The 15955-nt window shown below is 47.6% G+C and overlaps 1 protein-coding gene across 1 annotated transcript in view; it reads left to right on the top strand.

Moving 5' to 3' along the window:
- VTCN1 (V-set domain containing T cell activation inhibitor 1) overlaps positions 1–15955 on the top strand; it is a 56411-nt gene that overhangs the window by 18692 nt on the left and 21764 nt on the right. The window contains exon 2 of the mRNA XM_029948031.1: positions 15707–15771. Within this exon, the coding sequence (XP_029803891.1) occupies positions 15707–15771 (65 nt within the window). The remainder of the gene's footprint in view (positions 1–15706; positions 15772–15955) is intronic.

Consider the following 15955-nt stretch of genomic DNA (forward strand, 5'->3'; position numbering starts at 1 on the left):
TTCCAGCATCCCCAGTCACTCCTGCCTCTTGTCTGCTGTCCCCTCCCCTGCTTTGGTGCCACATCCCCATGGTCATCCTGGGTTTCTCAGCTCTGGTGGCCATTGGAATCGTCACATTTGACTGCAATGCGAGACATTGTTTCTGTCCTCAGTTTGGGCAAGGTAGGCCTGGAAAGGGGGAAGAAACTAAGGAACCATTGTAAATATGAACCTAAACAAAGCTAGTTTCTTATCCTAACTTCTGAAATCTAAGTCAAGGTTGATGTGGCTGGTGCAGCTTTATGGGCACTGACCTCTGGGTGACCTATCCAAAAAAAAAAAAAAGAAAAAAATTTTTAAAAATTAAAAAGAAAAGAACACTGGCATTATCCTCTATTATATAGGTTAGTGAGAAACAAAGTACAGCCATTTCCAGACCAAGGGAAAATCAGGGAGACATTTCTCCCAGGTCTGGTAGGATTCTTAGTCCCCAACAGAATCTAAGTGTCTCCCCAGGAGATCTTCCTCTCTGAACTCTACCCTCCACCCCTTTGGCCTGGGAAACAGCACACTTTGCACCCACAATCACCCTGATTCCTCACATAGACCTTAGAGGAAAGGGATAGCCTTGTTAGGGCATTTGCTGCCTGCCGGGCACTAACAGGTGTTATACATATCATGAAGAAAGGCACTGAATGAAGAAGATAGGTCTGTCCTTGGCCTTCAAATATTCCTCCTCCCATTCAGAGCTTTAAAAAGATGGTCGTAGGGGCACCTGGGAGGCTCAGTGGGTTGAGCGTCTGGTTTCAGCTCAGGTCATGATCTCACGATTGTGAGAGCCAGAACCTGTCTTCAGATTCTGTGTCTCCCTCTCTCTCACCCTCCCCTGCTCATGCCATCTCTCTCTCTCTCTCTCTCTCTCTCTCTCTCTCTCTCTCTCTCTGTATCAAAAATAAATAAAAATAAAAAGACGATAGTGGTGCCCCCTAATGCCTCACCAACCACCAGGTAATTCACAGTACAAAAAAACAATTCCACCTTAAAACAAAACAAAAAGTATACACAAGTTAACATTAAAAACACTTCCAGTGTTTCTGATTGTAAAGTCCACTGAAACTTAACTTTGATCTCTGGTCCCTTTGTGAGGGTTGGTCGGGGCTGGGAGGGACACGTTGCTGTTCCCGCTGGGCTAAGGCCATAAGGCCACACTTCCTCGGCCTAATGAATAGCCCAGTGCTGCCTGGGCTGTCGGTGCTGCCCAATAAAGCTTGCTTTGGCCCATCTCTTGAAGTTCTGATAGCTTGGACCCCTGGACAGCAAAGCTTTGTCCGTCGCTTGTTTCTCTAACTTGTTCAATATTGCCTGAAGCAAATTCTCTGGATGCCCATTAATACTGATTCTACCCTGCCGTGAAGGTAGAAATCTTACTTTTAAGTTTTTGGAGCCATCATCGAATAGTCTGTCGATTGGGCAGGACGCGTTCGTGTTGGGCACCATATTCCCTCCATGCCGTAGCTGTGTCTGTGATACCTGCTGGGCGCTGGAGCTAGAATTTCCTTTCCTCTTAGCACTTTGAAGATACGATCCCATCATTTTTAGGGCATTCCTTGTTACTTTGGAAAGCAAGCTATGAGTTTGTCCTTCCTTTCTAGGTAATTTGTCTTTTCTCTTTTACCACTGTTAAGATCTTTCCAGTCTTTGTTCATCAGCTGTGCTGTGAAGTGTCTTATAGTTTTCTTTTTACTTACCCTACTTGAGATTCACTGAGCTTCCTGAAATCTGAAATTTGGGATCTTTCCCACATATTAAAAAATAATCGGGGGAACTTGGGTGCCTCAGTCGGTTAAACAGCCGACTTTGGCTCAGGTCATGATCTCAAGGTTTGTGGGTTCGAGCCCCATGTCAAGCTCTATGCTTCTGATTCTGTGTCTCCCTCTCTGACCCTCCTCTGCTTGGGCTCTCTCTCTCTCTCTCAAAAATAAATAAACATTAAGAAAAAAATTTTTTTTAATAATTGGTCTTTTTCTCTTTGGACAGTGCCCCCTCTCTCATTCTCTACCTCTGATTATTTATATATTGCATTTTCTCATTTTGGTCTTGCTGTGTCTTACCCTCTGTCTTATATTTTTGAAATCTTTTGTTTCTCTATACTCTGTCATGTGTCATTTTTCTTCTGCTTAATTGTCTCTTCCAGCTCAAGAGTTTTCTATTTCAATTCTTATTTATTTTTTATGTCTGGATGTTCCGTTTAGTTGTTTTTTTAACGCTTTATCCGCTAAGCTTTTGTAGTCTCTTGCTCCTTCCTCGGGCTTTCCATTATCCTGCTCCATTCATCTGAACACTTTATTTTATATTCTGTATTCAATGGTTTCTGTAACAAAGTCTTTTCTTTCCAGATCTGCTGTGTGTTTCTACCAATTCTTGTTTGCGGTACCTTTTCCCTTGTGATCTGTTGTTTTATTATGCGTTTATATTTTGGAGGGAATTTTATCTGTTGAAATTCTTTAAGGCTTGGACGGAGAGCACGTGTCTTCAGAGACAGTTTCCCTTTGTGTCTATAGGCACTGGGACTTAGCATCTAGGAGTCCTTTACACCTGACTTTTAGCTCAGGGTTCTCGGAACCGGAAGCTTTGTGAAATCAGGCTTCAAACCGGCACAACCACCGGCTGGGTTATATCCGATCTCAGGACAGTGTTTCTTTCTCTTCACCCAAAACCAAACCAGATGAGCTTGGCGCCCTTTGAAAGAGTGGGGGTGGGGATGGGGCGGTCCTGGGCTATGTGAGTCACCAATTAGAGTCCCCAGCTTGTGTGGCCCTTTAGCTTTGTCTCTGTATTGACGTGGCTCTTAAGCTTCAAGCTTTCGGCCACTAGAACCCAGAGACGGCCGCTGCATTCAGCACCATCGCACCTGTCCGGATTCATGGGTTTCCTTCATCTCCAGCCTCTGCAAACCTCTTTTGCTCTCTTGCCAGCAAAACCAAGTGTTCAAAGATATGTGTGTGGGTTTTTTTGTTTTGTTATGTTTTATTCAGCACGTAAAGCATTTTTAACGTAAGAGTGTCATTTTTTTAAAGGATGTTTATAGTCACTACTGCTGAACATTTAAATTTGCATTCGCTGAAAAGTTCTTTTTTGGCTTAGAAGGGCGTGTCTATTTTGTAAATCATCTGTGGAGAGAAATGACTAAAAGGACCCAAGTTGAATAAGTGATCAAGCACAGCTATTATCCATTAATTCCATCTCCGGGTTTGTATCTCGACCCTGGTCAGCTAGGTCTTCTATGTTTTCGAGCCCTCCAAAGCACTGTGCTTTATTCATAGCACCAGCAGGATTTCATATACTGTGATTTTTTTCAAGATTATTTTCCTTTAGAGAGGAATATAAATGATCATTTCTCCCCAAAATGGCTCCTCAAAAGTTAAGACTGTGTTAGTTGCCCTTCATAACACAGCATGGATATTTGGTTTATCCATTGATTCAACAACTTTTAAGTACTATGTGCTAGATACTCTGAGGGAAGCATTCTCTAAGGTGAAGCATTTATTCCACAAACATTTATTAAATTCCTACCATGTTCTAAGATCTGGAAAACCAGCATGAACAAAACACAGAGGCAAGAAACAGGCTGGCATCTTAGGGGACCCAAGTCATTTAGAATAGATGAAACATGGAGGTCGGGGGCCAGAAATGAGGCAAGAAATGAGATAAAGTATCCATGTGGTTTTTTTTCATATTTATTTTTGAGAGAGAGAGAGGGAGTCAGAGCATGAGTGGGGGAGGGACACAGAGAGTGGGAGACAGAAGATCCCAAGCAGACTCTGCACTGTCAGCACAGAGCCTAACCTGGGGCTCGAACTCACAAACTGTGAGATCATGACCCGAGCTGAAGTCGGATGCTTATCTGACTGAGCCACCCAGGCACCCCTAGAGCGTCCATAAGTTTATATAAACTCTTCTTGAGCTTGTATTTGGCTTCAAATGTTTTTTTTAACATACAGAATTCATATACATTCTTTGCTTTTTATGCTCAAAGCAATATTTTATATTTAGATTTAAAGCTTAAGCTTTTATTAAAATATGGTATTTGAACATGTAGAAGTCTAAACCAGAAGATAAAACAGAAATTTTGTGCTTTATAGAAGCCCTGAAGCCCCCCAATCCCTCAGGGAGTGCAAACCTCCAGGACCAGGCATAAGCTGAGCTGGGGAGTTGGGGGTGGGGGGAGGGACATATAGGAGAACACAGCAGGACCTTCTTGCATATAGTATCAGGCTAGCAGGAACATGGGAGAGAGTTGAGACCAGCACCCTAGAAGTCAGGCTGGGCCAGAGGGAAAAGAACCACGCTGCAGAGTCAGAAATCACAAGGAGGCCCTGGGTTCAAGCCCAGCTCTGGGGCAGAAGCAGGGTGTGGGCTCCAGGCTGGAAGGCCGGGGAACCTTCCTTGGTGTCTGTTACAGATGAACAAGTCCACGGGGTTGTTTAATTCGAGGATGACTGTGGATCCTAGGACAGGGCGCGTGTCCCCTACCGTCCGTGGTGTGAGCAGCAGCCACGGCCTGTCATACGTTAGAGAGGGCAGCCCCAGGGTCTGCGGCTGAGGGGTGCAGCATCCCTCAAGGGATGGGCCCCACGGCCTGACTTCCACAAGTCTGTCCATCCTCTTGGGCTCCATACGGCCACACCTTCAGCACTGTGTCCACACATGCGCCATGAGACCGTGGGTCCCAGCAGGGGAGGACTTGTGGTAGAGCTCTGGGTTGGACTCTTGGAAGACTGAACAACATATCCCTATTGGTTTCCGGGACATGGCGGTCTGTGTTTCACTGGGGAGATTTTCTGGCGTTGCCGAAATAGTGAATGACAGAGGCCTTGGGCGTACAAATATGACATTGTATCCCGTTTCAGAACACAGAGGTATCAGACCGCCTAAGACAGGGAGATGTGCTTGGGGAGAAAAAAGTTCTGAGGGTGACAGATAAACCTGTTCGCGGCTTTATTGATGAATAAACAATGAGCTGGGCCCAGGGCGAGGCCTTCTGACAGGAGACAGCCCAAGTTCATCTCTGAATCTCTTTCAGTGACAGCGTGGGTCTCCTCAAGGCGAAAAAGGAATGAAAAGTCACAACAGTCACCGTGGCTTTAGGGTGTTTCAAAGGTGATGTAGATTCCAGATCATTCGCTCTGTGGGCCATCCATCTGCCCAAGGCCCAGATCACGGTGATGGATGGGGAGAAAGGGTTGAGGGAAATGTACATGTGCCAGAGGGAGGCTGCCCGTCCTACCCCATCAAACTTGCTAGTTCTCGGGCCTGCCTCCCAGTCCCCATCCTAAAGCCCAGTGCCGGGCCCGCCTCCTCTTGCTCAGGCCCTCCCTTCTGATGCTCCCTTCCTGCCTCACCTCGTAAGTCCACTAACGAAAGAGAAAGGAGAGCATGCTCTGGGCTGGGCCTTCAGGAGAGGTGTCAGTGACAAGCCAGAGAGGGGGTAGAAGAATGTCACAGACAGAGGACAACAGGGGACAGTCCTTGATAAGGATTCATGGCTCCAGAAGGGGAGCCAATCATGGGAAGGACATGCTTCTTAGCGGCTGAACCCCACTCCAGGTGCTGTGAGCGCCCCTAGAAATCTCTCCCAAACTTCGGTTTGGAAGACTTACAATGAAGCTGTTTCAGTTCCGACCACATAGACTGCTCAGGGGTGTTCCAGGCCTTTCACATAGATGAAATGGGGTGTTTTATGATGGTCTTAAATTGTAGGCTTGATTTCAACTTTGATCTATAAGTAATGACAAATCACTTAAATTAGGGGACGTAGGTTGCCTGGGTGGCTCAGTCAGTTGAGCATCTGACTCTTGATTTCAGTCTAGGTCATGATCCCAGGGTTATGGGATCAAATCCCACATTGGGTTCCACACTGAGCGTGGAGCCTGCTTCAGATTCTCTCTCTCTCTCCCCGCCTCCCCGCTTGTGCTCTCTCTCTCTAAAAAATAAAAAAAATAAAATAATAATAATAATAATTGGGAGATAATGGGAAGGGGATAAGATTAAGAATTAACATTTATAATTTAAAAACAAAAACTAGTATCTACACAAAGCCCAGTCAGTGGCTTTGGCCCCCGCAGCACTCCTGTGGAGGCAGTAGTGTTTCACGCGGACAGGGCAGAGGAAGAACTGCGGCACTGCTCAGTCATACGGGCCCCCTGCCCCCATCAAGTCTTCACTAGGAAAATACCACCAAGTCCTCTGTGGAGCTGGTGAGGGGAGAGGTAGAGAACACCTTCTCTAGGCGTCTCCATTCCAGAAAGGATCGGGCTGTCACTGAGCAGTGCTCCCGCCCTCATCTGGACTGGGCTGACGCAGCAGGGGTGAGGAGGGCAGGTGATGTGAGACAAGGTGGGAAGGAGGCTGTGTATCACAGAAGAGCAGCCTGAAACACAACAGCCAATCGTGGGAAGGACGTGCTTCTTAGCGGCCGAACTCCACTCCAGGTGCTGTGAGCGCCCCTGGAAATCTCTCCCAAACTTCGGTTTGGAAGACTTACAATTAGGCTGTTTCAGTTCCGACCACATAGACTGCTCAGGGGTGTTCCAGGCCTTTCCAACAGAGCAGACACTTCATGGGGCGGTTCATAAATGGTGAGGTCTGTTTGTTATTAAACACAGTGGTATCAGTTCTACTACTGAAGAAATCAGGAAACGTTATTTCCTCTGCAGTGAGAATAAGGAGGAATGGGCAACACAGGTATGATTAGCAAAAAGACTAGCAATCACCCTGATATGGACTTTTGTCCTGCCTGCTTGTTCCACTGGAAAACTGCACGCAGTGCTGATGAAATGCTACCGTGTGCTTCGTGGGCGTTAGGGCACAGTTATAACTAGGGAAGGCTTAGGGATAAAACAGAACAGGGCGCCTGGGCGGCTCAGTCAGATTAAGTGTCTGACTCCGGCTCAGGTCATGATCTCGCAGGTCATGGGTTCAAGGCCCTTGTCTGGCTCTGTGCTGACAGCTCAGAACCTGGAGCCTGCTTCGGATTCTGTGTCTCCCTCTCTCTGCCCCCCCCCAAACATAAATAATAAACATAAAAAAGACTTTTTTATAGAATAGCTCTGCCACAAACTCAAATATTGTTTAGGGAAAGGTATTTGTCTGTTAACATTCTGTATTTTTCCACCTGACCCCCCCCCCCCACCTTCTGGGATTCCTTGAATGAAAAGGTACCACCTGCAAGAGGTGGTCTGTGGGGCATCAGGCCTGATGGCCTCCACGGTTACAACTGCACAGAGCATGAGCCTGGAAGCCTATGGGGACCCTGGGAGTTGCAAAATTTGGATTTTTAGATCAGACCGTACAATAATGAAGGCCATGCATGATGGAGTATTAGACCCAAGTCTAATCCCGCTTCAACAATCTATCCCATGATGAGTCACTGAACACAAGGCCTCAGTTTCCCTCTCTGAAGAGAAAGATAATAGTACCAATCTCATATGGCTGTTGTGGGGATGAAATGAGATAAGTGAGGCCCTGTACTCCGTAAATATCAGCCATCATTGTTACGTTCTTAATAAAGGTTTTAGGAGGCATATTCAGAATACATAACTTTGGCAAGGGCAAGGCCAGAGCAAACCCCAGGGAATACCAAATTATGGAACTGTCTGACTATCTGGAAGGTACTTTCAAAACTGTTCCAAGCCCTATCCGGTGTCCTAAAGCTTCCTTCCCCACTTTTGTCCCCAAGTAGTTACTCAGCCCCTGCTTGTAGGCACATGTCCAGTGACAAGAAATCTGCAGTCTCGGGCCAGTGCCAGAGCGCTCTGTTGGAAAGGCTCTCTGTATTCCAGATATAAAACTAACCTCCTCGAACTTTCACCTATTGGCTCTGTTTCTTCCAGAGTGATCCAGGATGGGCCCACAGGGCACTTTTCAATTTTTGAAAGGATCATTACTATGTTTAGACATCTCCAAAGTAAACTGCCCCAGTGACTTCAACTACCCTTCAAGAGAAATGTGTTCTGGTCACATCCCCCTGCTGGTCCCACTTCTCCTAGATCAATGGCTCTCAACCAGAGCAACATGTCTTGAGACATTTTAGGTTGTCAGAGCAAGGGCAAAGGTACAGCTGCAATCTAAAAGACAGAGGCCAGGGACGCTGCTTACAGTTCCCAGGGCAGCCCCAGTGGCAAAGAATTGTCTGGCCCAAATATTGAATATAGCTGCGTGTGAGAAACCCTGTCCTGAACAAACATGTTAATCAGTGTTCTTTTTTTTTTAATGTTAATTTATTTTTGAGAGAGAGAAAGAGAGAGCAAGAGCAGGGGAGGGTAGAGAGAGAGAGGGAGACACAGAATCTGAAGCAGGCTCCAGGCTCCGAGCTGTCAGCACAGAGCTAGCTTGAACCCACAAACCATGAGATCATGTCCTGAGCTGAAGTCGGACACTTAACTGACTCAGCCACCCAGGCACCCCAATCAGTGTTCCTCTTAAAGTGTGGGCCAAAAATGTGCATAGAGGAGCGTCAGCCATTTTTCTGTCATTCTTTTTCTGTTAAATTAGTCTAAGACTCTGGTAGTTTGTGGCTCGTGGTTAGCTCAAGCCCCCTATCATGTGTCACTGCTAGCCCAGAAATGGTACTCAGGGGGCCCACATGCTCACCCAGAAGTCACTCATCAGTGGTGGCACTCTCCCTTGCTGAGAGCCTAGAGGCAGCCTTACCCTTTTCTCCAACACAATAGCCTAGGCCACCACCATCAACCATGCAGAAGAAGTTGGTACACAATGCAAGATGCAACCTACTTGCTGGTCATATGTCGCCGGACTTACGACATTGGGGCCCAGGTACGACGTCACCCTGGGTCCTGTGACGGAGGACCCCCAGAATACTGCTCCACCATTGTCAGTGGCGGCTTGAAGGAACTCAGCCTGGTCCTCGAAAGCGCCCAAGTGTCTTACATGCAATTTTCTACATGTCTTTCCCAAGCAGAAAGCCATGCTGTCCGCTGGCATGAAAGCCATGTGGACAGGGCACAGCTGCCCAGAAGGATGCCCGCCCTCCCCTGCCCCCCACACACATGCAGCTGAAACTCCACAGAACAGCCTCCTCTTTGCCTGTTGCTTCCCAACCCTCCATTTACCAATCTTCAATGGTCACACCCTCAGTTCCCTGGATCAGTGCTGGCCTTGATTTTACCAACAGAAATAAAGCAGGGGAATGGAGAGATGGGGAGACCAAGTTTGAGGGGGCACCAATCTAAGCCTCTCCAAAACCTGAAACCTGTACTAATCAATATCTAGAAAATAGATCATTTTACCTTAAAGCCCAATGCTCTATTCCACATAGTATTTAAAAGCAATGCCTTTTCACCTTTCTAGGGGGGGGAGAAAGAGAAATGTTTTAGATAGGCTGAAATAAATGTCTTCAATTTCAGCGTTCTTTATAAACTCAGTCACTTGGTTCGTTTATGAACAAAGGAATATGTTTGATTTATTCAAATATTTACTTGATTTACTCAAATATTCTGTTTGCTATATTTAATTTAAAAGTGTAATGCATTCAGATCAATCATACGTGTGCTAACTTAATCTACATTTCCGGGTCCTTAATCATTTATCATTTATTCAAGTGGAGGTAAGCTGATGATCGGTAAGGGTGTGCTGTCCCCCAGCTCAGTCAGTATTTGGGAAGGAGGCAGAAACTAGAGAGCATAGAAACCATTAATGTTTAGATAAAACAGAGGGTGCTTTATGCCTTCCAGAAGGAGTGCCCTACACACTGGGTAGTAGATCCAGAAAGCCCTCGTTTTCTGAAATGGAGCTAGACGAGACACACGGGTGGGGATGAGGGGAGCCTTCTGACCGTGTGGCCTCCTGCCCTGTGGGACCTTGGCGTGGCTTTCAGGTTCGTCTGTGTTTTAAATTTCAAACAAATGCCTGCACTCAGGGCTCCCTCCCCGGATGAGCACACCCCAGTCTGCACCTCCCTGTGGCCCCACCTTCCCTGAAAACCCTTCGGCTCACAGCACCCTCAGTCGGCACAGTTGTCTGTGTGCGGTTTGAATAAGGCCCCACTGAGGTGCCCGAGTTGTCTCCTGACACGCCAAGCACTGCTCCTGGCAGTAGATGGGTGACAGAGTCGCACGCTGTGAGTGGCCGGCCTCCCACCCTGTTTTCCTCTGGATACGCACGTATCCTGTCCTCCCAGAAGGGCCCCATGTCTATCAAGGCGGCCGCAGCTGAAGCAAAGAACTGAAGGGGGCCGTCCGCGGGTAGTGTGGACTTGTTCGGCAGAATCCGAGTCCCTCCCCTGGAAGGCTCGGAGTCCTGCTGCCCCTCAAAGCCCCCTCCTCCCAGCCCAGAGCACTGAGCGGGTGCCTGGGTCCTGACCCGGTCCAGGCAGCAGAAAGACCACGTTCCTCTGGGTTGCTGCCTTGGGGCAGTGTTTGCAGCATGAATTAGCTACATCCATTTCTCAATAAAACCTTCCTCTCTACTTCCTTTGAAATTTGTTCATGGAAACACACTTGGATTCTCCCTATTCCTCTCAGATGTAAATACTTCCTATGCCCTAGAATTCCGGTGAGAATTTGTTCATCTCTGTACCGAAGCCCTGATTATGTGTCTTGTGTAATTACAGTGTGCACGAGTATGTGCACGTCTGTGTGTGTTGTACGTGTGTGTGTATTTTACGTTGGTTAGACTGGAAGCTCCTTGAGGACCAGCACGTCATCCCCCCGCATATTCCCAGCAATAACTTTCACACACTCAATACTCAGTAAAGCCTCCTAAATGGGCAACTCCTCCAAGAGCACTGATTTTCACCTGGGCCCTTTTGTAAGGGGACCTACTAAAATGTGGCTGTGAATTCCAACACAGTGGTGAAAAGACGGTTTTGCAATAGAAATTTCCTGCAGTGTCGGTACTGGAAATTATTGAAAAGTAAAAGCCAAAAAGCAATGTGAGAACGCCTTATACGAATATTTTATTCCACTTCTTAAAAAATTAATAAGCAGCAGACAGGAATTATTTAATCTGGTGTCTCTGATAGTTCCTGCCTCTCTTTCCAAAGCGCTAGAGGTTCTGAACAGCAGCTCAGAACAAACCTCAAGGTGATCCCTGCTTAGGGAAATTGCTGACAAATAACAATTTCTGCTTAGGAAAACATGAGGGTCCGCAGGTGACGGGGATGGGCTCAGCAGCTTTGACTAACATACGCGACCTCCACTGTCCCCTCCCTGCTGGAGAGTGTCCAGGTGTCTGGTCTGTCTTTGCTTTTCCTCAGAGAGGATAGGGGACAGCTGTGGCAGGGGTATCTACGATGCTTCAGGGTGGCTGTAGGGCAGGGATGCAGGGGGAGCGTGGGGAGAGGCAGAGGCTGGAGAGAAGGCAAGATAGCCCTTGGAAAGGCCACTTGGGCCACATCAAAGGGTTAAGTGTTATCATGAGGGAAATGGGAAAACACTCAAGGTTTTAAAAAAATGTTTTTTTAGTGTTTATTTATTATTGAGAGACAGTGAGAGACAGCATGAGCAGGGGAAGCGCAGAGAGAGAGGGGGAGACACAGAATCTGAAGCAGGCTCCAGGCTCCGAGCTGTTAGCACAGAGCCCGATGCGGAGCTCACACTCATGAACTGCGAGATCATGACCTGAGCCGAAGTCGGGCACTTGACTGACTGAGCCACCCAGGGCCCCAAGGCAGGCACTCAAAGTTTTAAGCAGAGGGCTGTTAGGACTACATTACAGTTTGGTAATCATTTTTCCCAAGAGCTCTGTAGCTGAACCAAGGGCTAATCCCCACACCAACTTCCATCAGCACCACCAAGGAAACATATTCCAACTTAAAAAAATACATGTCTGTTATATAATCACAGCAGAAAACCAAGAATGGGCATAGCTAATACTTGCTGACGCTTCCCCGTGTGCTCAGCACTATTCTACATGGTTTTTTAAATCACTCAACTCGCGTTAACCCTGTTAACTCATTTAATTATTTTTTAATGTTTTTCTTAATGTTTATTTATTTTTGAGAGAGACAGATAGTGTGAGTGGGCAAGGGGCAGAGAGAAAGGAAGACAGAGAATGTGAAGCAGGCTCCAGACTCTGAGTTGTCAGCACAGAGCCCAACGCAGGGCTTAAACCCATGAACTGTGAAACCATGACCTGAACTGAGGTCAGACACAACCTACTGAGCCACCCAGGCGCCCCGACTCATTTAATCGCAACACGAAGGAATGGGAGCCTGAAGTCACATGACTATAAGCGGCGATGTGGTGGCTTGAATCCAGCAGGCTCCGCCCGGAAGCCATGCCTGGGATCTCAGCATCACACCCTCCCCGTGAGTGCTCAGGCTTCTGCCTGGACGACGTGCTCCCCCCAGCCGCTCTCACACTGAAACTCTGAGGTCCCGCTGCTGCGGGCGGTGTGAACCATGAGCAGGAAGGGTCCAGACTGGGGACAGGGAAGACTGTTGGGACAGCCTTGTACAAATGCTAGTGAGACACCGTGGCGAGGGGAGGCAGCGAAGAAAGAAGTGAAGAGATTGGGAGAGAAATTAACAGGATAATCAACAGGACTTGGTAACTCAAAAGAGAGCCTGCTCACTGAACTCTGGCACGGAGCCTGCTACACAGTACTTCTGATGTATCAAAATACTATAATATTGTTAGGATTACTGGTTGGACTATTCCCCAGGTTTAAGTCAGCTTCTAATAACAAATTTGCAGCAAAAAGCTGCAGGTAAATGTTTTTATGGTTAGAAAAACACCACCACTATATGTGAATAACCCTTTACGGATTATACCGTATCCACTATCGAATTTGATCTTAAAACAATCCTCTGAGACCCGTCTGTTATGTCTGCTGTAATAAGGAACCACTAACTGGTATTTTTTTTTAATGTTTTATTTATTTTTGATTCAGAGAGAGACAGAGCATGAGAGGGGGAGGGGCAGAGAGAGAAGGAGACACAGAACCGGAAGCAGGCTCCAGGCTCTGAGCTAGCTGTCAGCACAGAGCCTGACGCGGGGCTCGAACCCACAATGTGAGATCTGACCTGAGCCGAAGTCGGAGGCTTAATCAACTGAGCCACCCAGGCGCCCCTAACTGGTGGTTTAAACAACAGAATCTGCTCTCTCACAGCTTGGGAGATCAGCAGACCACGTGTTGGCAGGCCTGATTCCTTCAGAGGCTGCGGGAGAATCTTCTCCCGGCTTCCCTTCCAGCTTCTGGTGGTTTGCGGGCCATCTTTGATGCTCCTTGGCTTGTACATCTCTGCTTTCATCTTAAAGTAGTGTTTTCCCTAACTGTGTGTGCATGTCTGTGTCTAGGTGTCCCCTGGTCACAAGGACACCTTGCTCTGGCATGACCTCATCTAACAAATGTCATTTGCCATGACCATCTTTCCAAGTAGTCACATTCTGAAGTACTTGGGGTTTGGACTTCAATATCTAAATCTGGAGGGGTGGACACACGTCAGCCCGTAACACCCTTCCAGCAGGCAAAGCAGGAAGGACTCCTGTCCCAATTTTAAAGAAAAAGAAACTGCGTCTCAGAGAGATGAAGTAATTTCCCCCAAGGTAAGTGAAACCCGGAGTCACAAAAGCAAGTCCGCCCCCTGGCTCAGGAGTCGCGGAGAGCCAGGCAGTGCCCCTCGCTGGGTGCGTGTGGCTGTTCTCACACCCTTGCTGCCGTCAGAACCGAGGCTGGAGAGAGAGGGAAGCGGTCAAGTGTGGTCTCCTCTAGAATCAACGGCAGATATCCTGTTACTAAAAGCATCACTTTGCTTTATTCAGTGGCTGTCCCCACAGCCTCACCTCACGAGGGCCTGACCTCCGGGGAAACTTAACTCGCATTGTTTCTTGTACGTCCGTTGTTGCTCTTGGTGGGCCCATCCCTGAGTCAAGGGGAGAGCTGGGTACAATGAGCCTATTCAGGGCAGAAAGTCAAATGCCCCGTGCCTCCCTTTTCTCTCTGTGGCATCATTCTTTGCCTCCATGTGCCTTTCTTTTGTCCTGCAATTGAGCAATATCGGCGTGGGTGTGGAAAATGTGGGGATTGCCAGCAGCGAGTGAGCGTGGCCCAGGAGAGCGAGCCGGGGCCCAGGACGCCAGCCTGATGACTTCTGCACAAGGGTGGGTAGCGACAGGCGAGCTCCCCATGGACCGCTCGGCTGACACACCAGCTCCGGCCTGGACCTTCGCTCTGCCCGCGTCACTCTCAATAGCTAAAGCTGGTGGCCCTCCAGGAGCACGCGTCCACCTGGATGGAGGATGGCGGTGCCCCGTGCATGAGCCCCCTCCTCTCAGGACTCGGTGTGGGAAGCAGATGAGGGCTGATTCCAGAGACAGATTCCAATCCCAGCTCTGCCACTTGCCGACAATGTGAATTTAGGGAAGATGCTTAACCTCCCTGTGTCATTTCCTCGTCTGTAAAATGGGGCTGATAAGTTTGTTTGCCTCATAAGGTTACTGAATAGATAAATGATAAAATCCATAGACAGTGCCAAGAACAACGTGTCTGCCAAGTAATTCCAGTGCTCAGCACATGTAAACAATCCAGCCTTATTTCTTTCCCCCCAAATGTCATTTGTTACTCTGTTCATTGAAAACTGGCCTGATACATTTCTTTTTTTAAAAATGTTTGTTTGTTTTTAAGAGATAAAGAGACACAGAGCACAAGTAGGGGAAGGACAGAGAAAAAGGGAGACAGAGAATCCAAAGCAGGCTCTAGGCTCCAAGCTGTCAGCACAGAGCCTAATGTGGAGCTCGAACCCACGAACCGCAAGATCATGACCTGAACTGAAGATGGACGCTTAACTGACTGAGCCACCCAGGTGCCCCTGCCAGAATACATTCCAAGAAGTTAACAATGATTGTGCCTGGATGATGGAATTGTGGGTGATTTTATGGTCCTTTAAAAAAAAAATTTGTATTTCCTAAAATTTCTGTAATAAATACGTATTACTTTTTTAATAAGAGAAAACAAACTCCCACTGAGGACCTACAGGGTGCAGTGGACTAGGGACATGTGGGTACGAGTGAAGATGTGACCACTGAACTTAGTGGAATTTAAGGTCTCTGGAGGGTGGGGCACCTGGGGGGCTCAGTCCGAAAACCTTCTGACTTTGGCTCAGGTCACGATCTCATGGTTTGTGGGTTCAAGCTCTGCATTGGACTCTGTGCTGACAGCTCAGAGCCTGGAGCCTGCTTAGGATTCTGTCTGCCTGTCTGTCTCTCTCTCTCTGTCCTTCCCCTGCTTGCATTGTCTCTGTCTCTAAAAAACGAATAAACATTAAAAAATTTTAAAACTGTTTGTTTAAAGTCTATGGAAGGAGACAAGGCAGACAGATCGATGCTGGGCATCAGTGCTCAATGTGGGCGGAGTATGGAACCAGACCCCCCAGGTCACACCTCGTGCTACAGAGATGCCCTCAGTTTTGCCCCAACGATCTTGGTCTGTGGTCTTCCCTGCTCTGGGAATAGGACAGAAAGATGATATGCAAAGTCAGATAAAAGGGTCACTTTTTTCATGACTCCTGGCACCCCCAGGGAGACAGGGATGGAATTGTTGAGACTCTTTCCAAAGACACCTGTTTCTAAGAAGGGGCTTCCGGCAAAGAAGACAGTTGAGAGGTTTTCTGTGGCACCTCTGACAAATGACAAACTTGAACCCAGGTTGCAAAGCAGCATGTCAAGTGAACTGAAGAGTAACTTCCTGTTTCTCTGTCTCTCCATAGCATTATTAGCATCATCATTGTTTTGGCTGGAGCCATTGCACTTATCATCGGTTTTGGTATTTCAGGTATGTGATTTCTTGCCTTACCATGATCCATTCCCCCCTTACCAATAGCTCCCTGATCACTCAGCGCGGTCGAATGGAAAGAGCACAGGGCTTGGACCCAGAAAACCTCAGAGTAGAGCACTGGCTCTTCTACTCATTGACTCTGCTCTACCCAAATTAGCCATTTAGCTCCCCGGGCCTCAGT

This window comes from Suricata suricatta, chromosome 8 (assembly GCF_006229205.1).
Source record: "Suricata suricatta isolate VVHF042 chromosome 8, meerkat_22Aug2017_6uvM2_HiC, whole genome shotgun sequence".
In the NCBI taxonomy this organism is placed as follows: Eukaryota; Metazoa; Chordata; class Mammalia; order Carnivora; family Herpestidae; genus Suricata; species Suricata suricatta.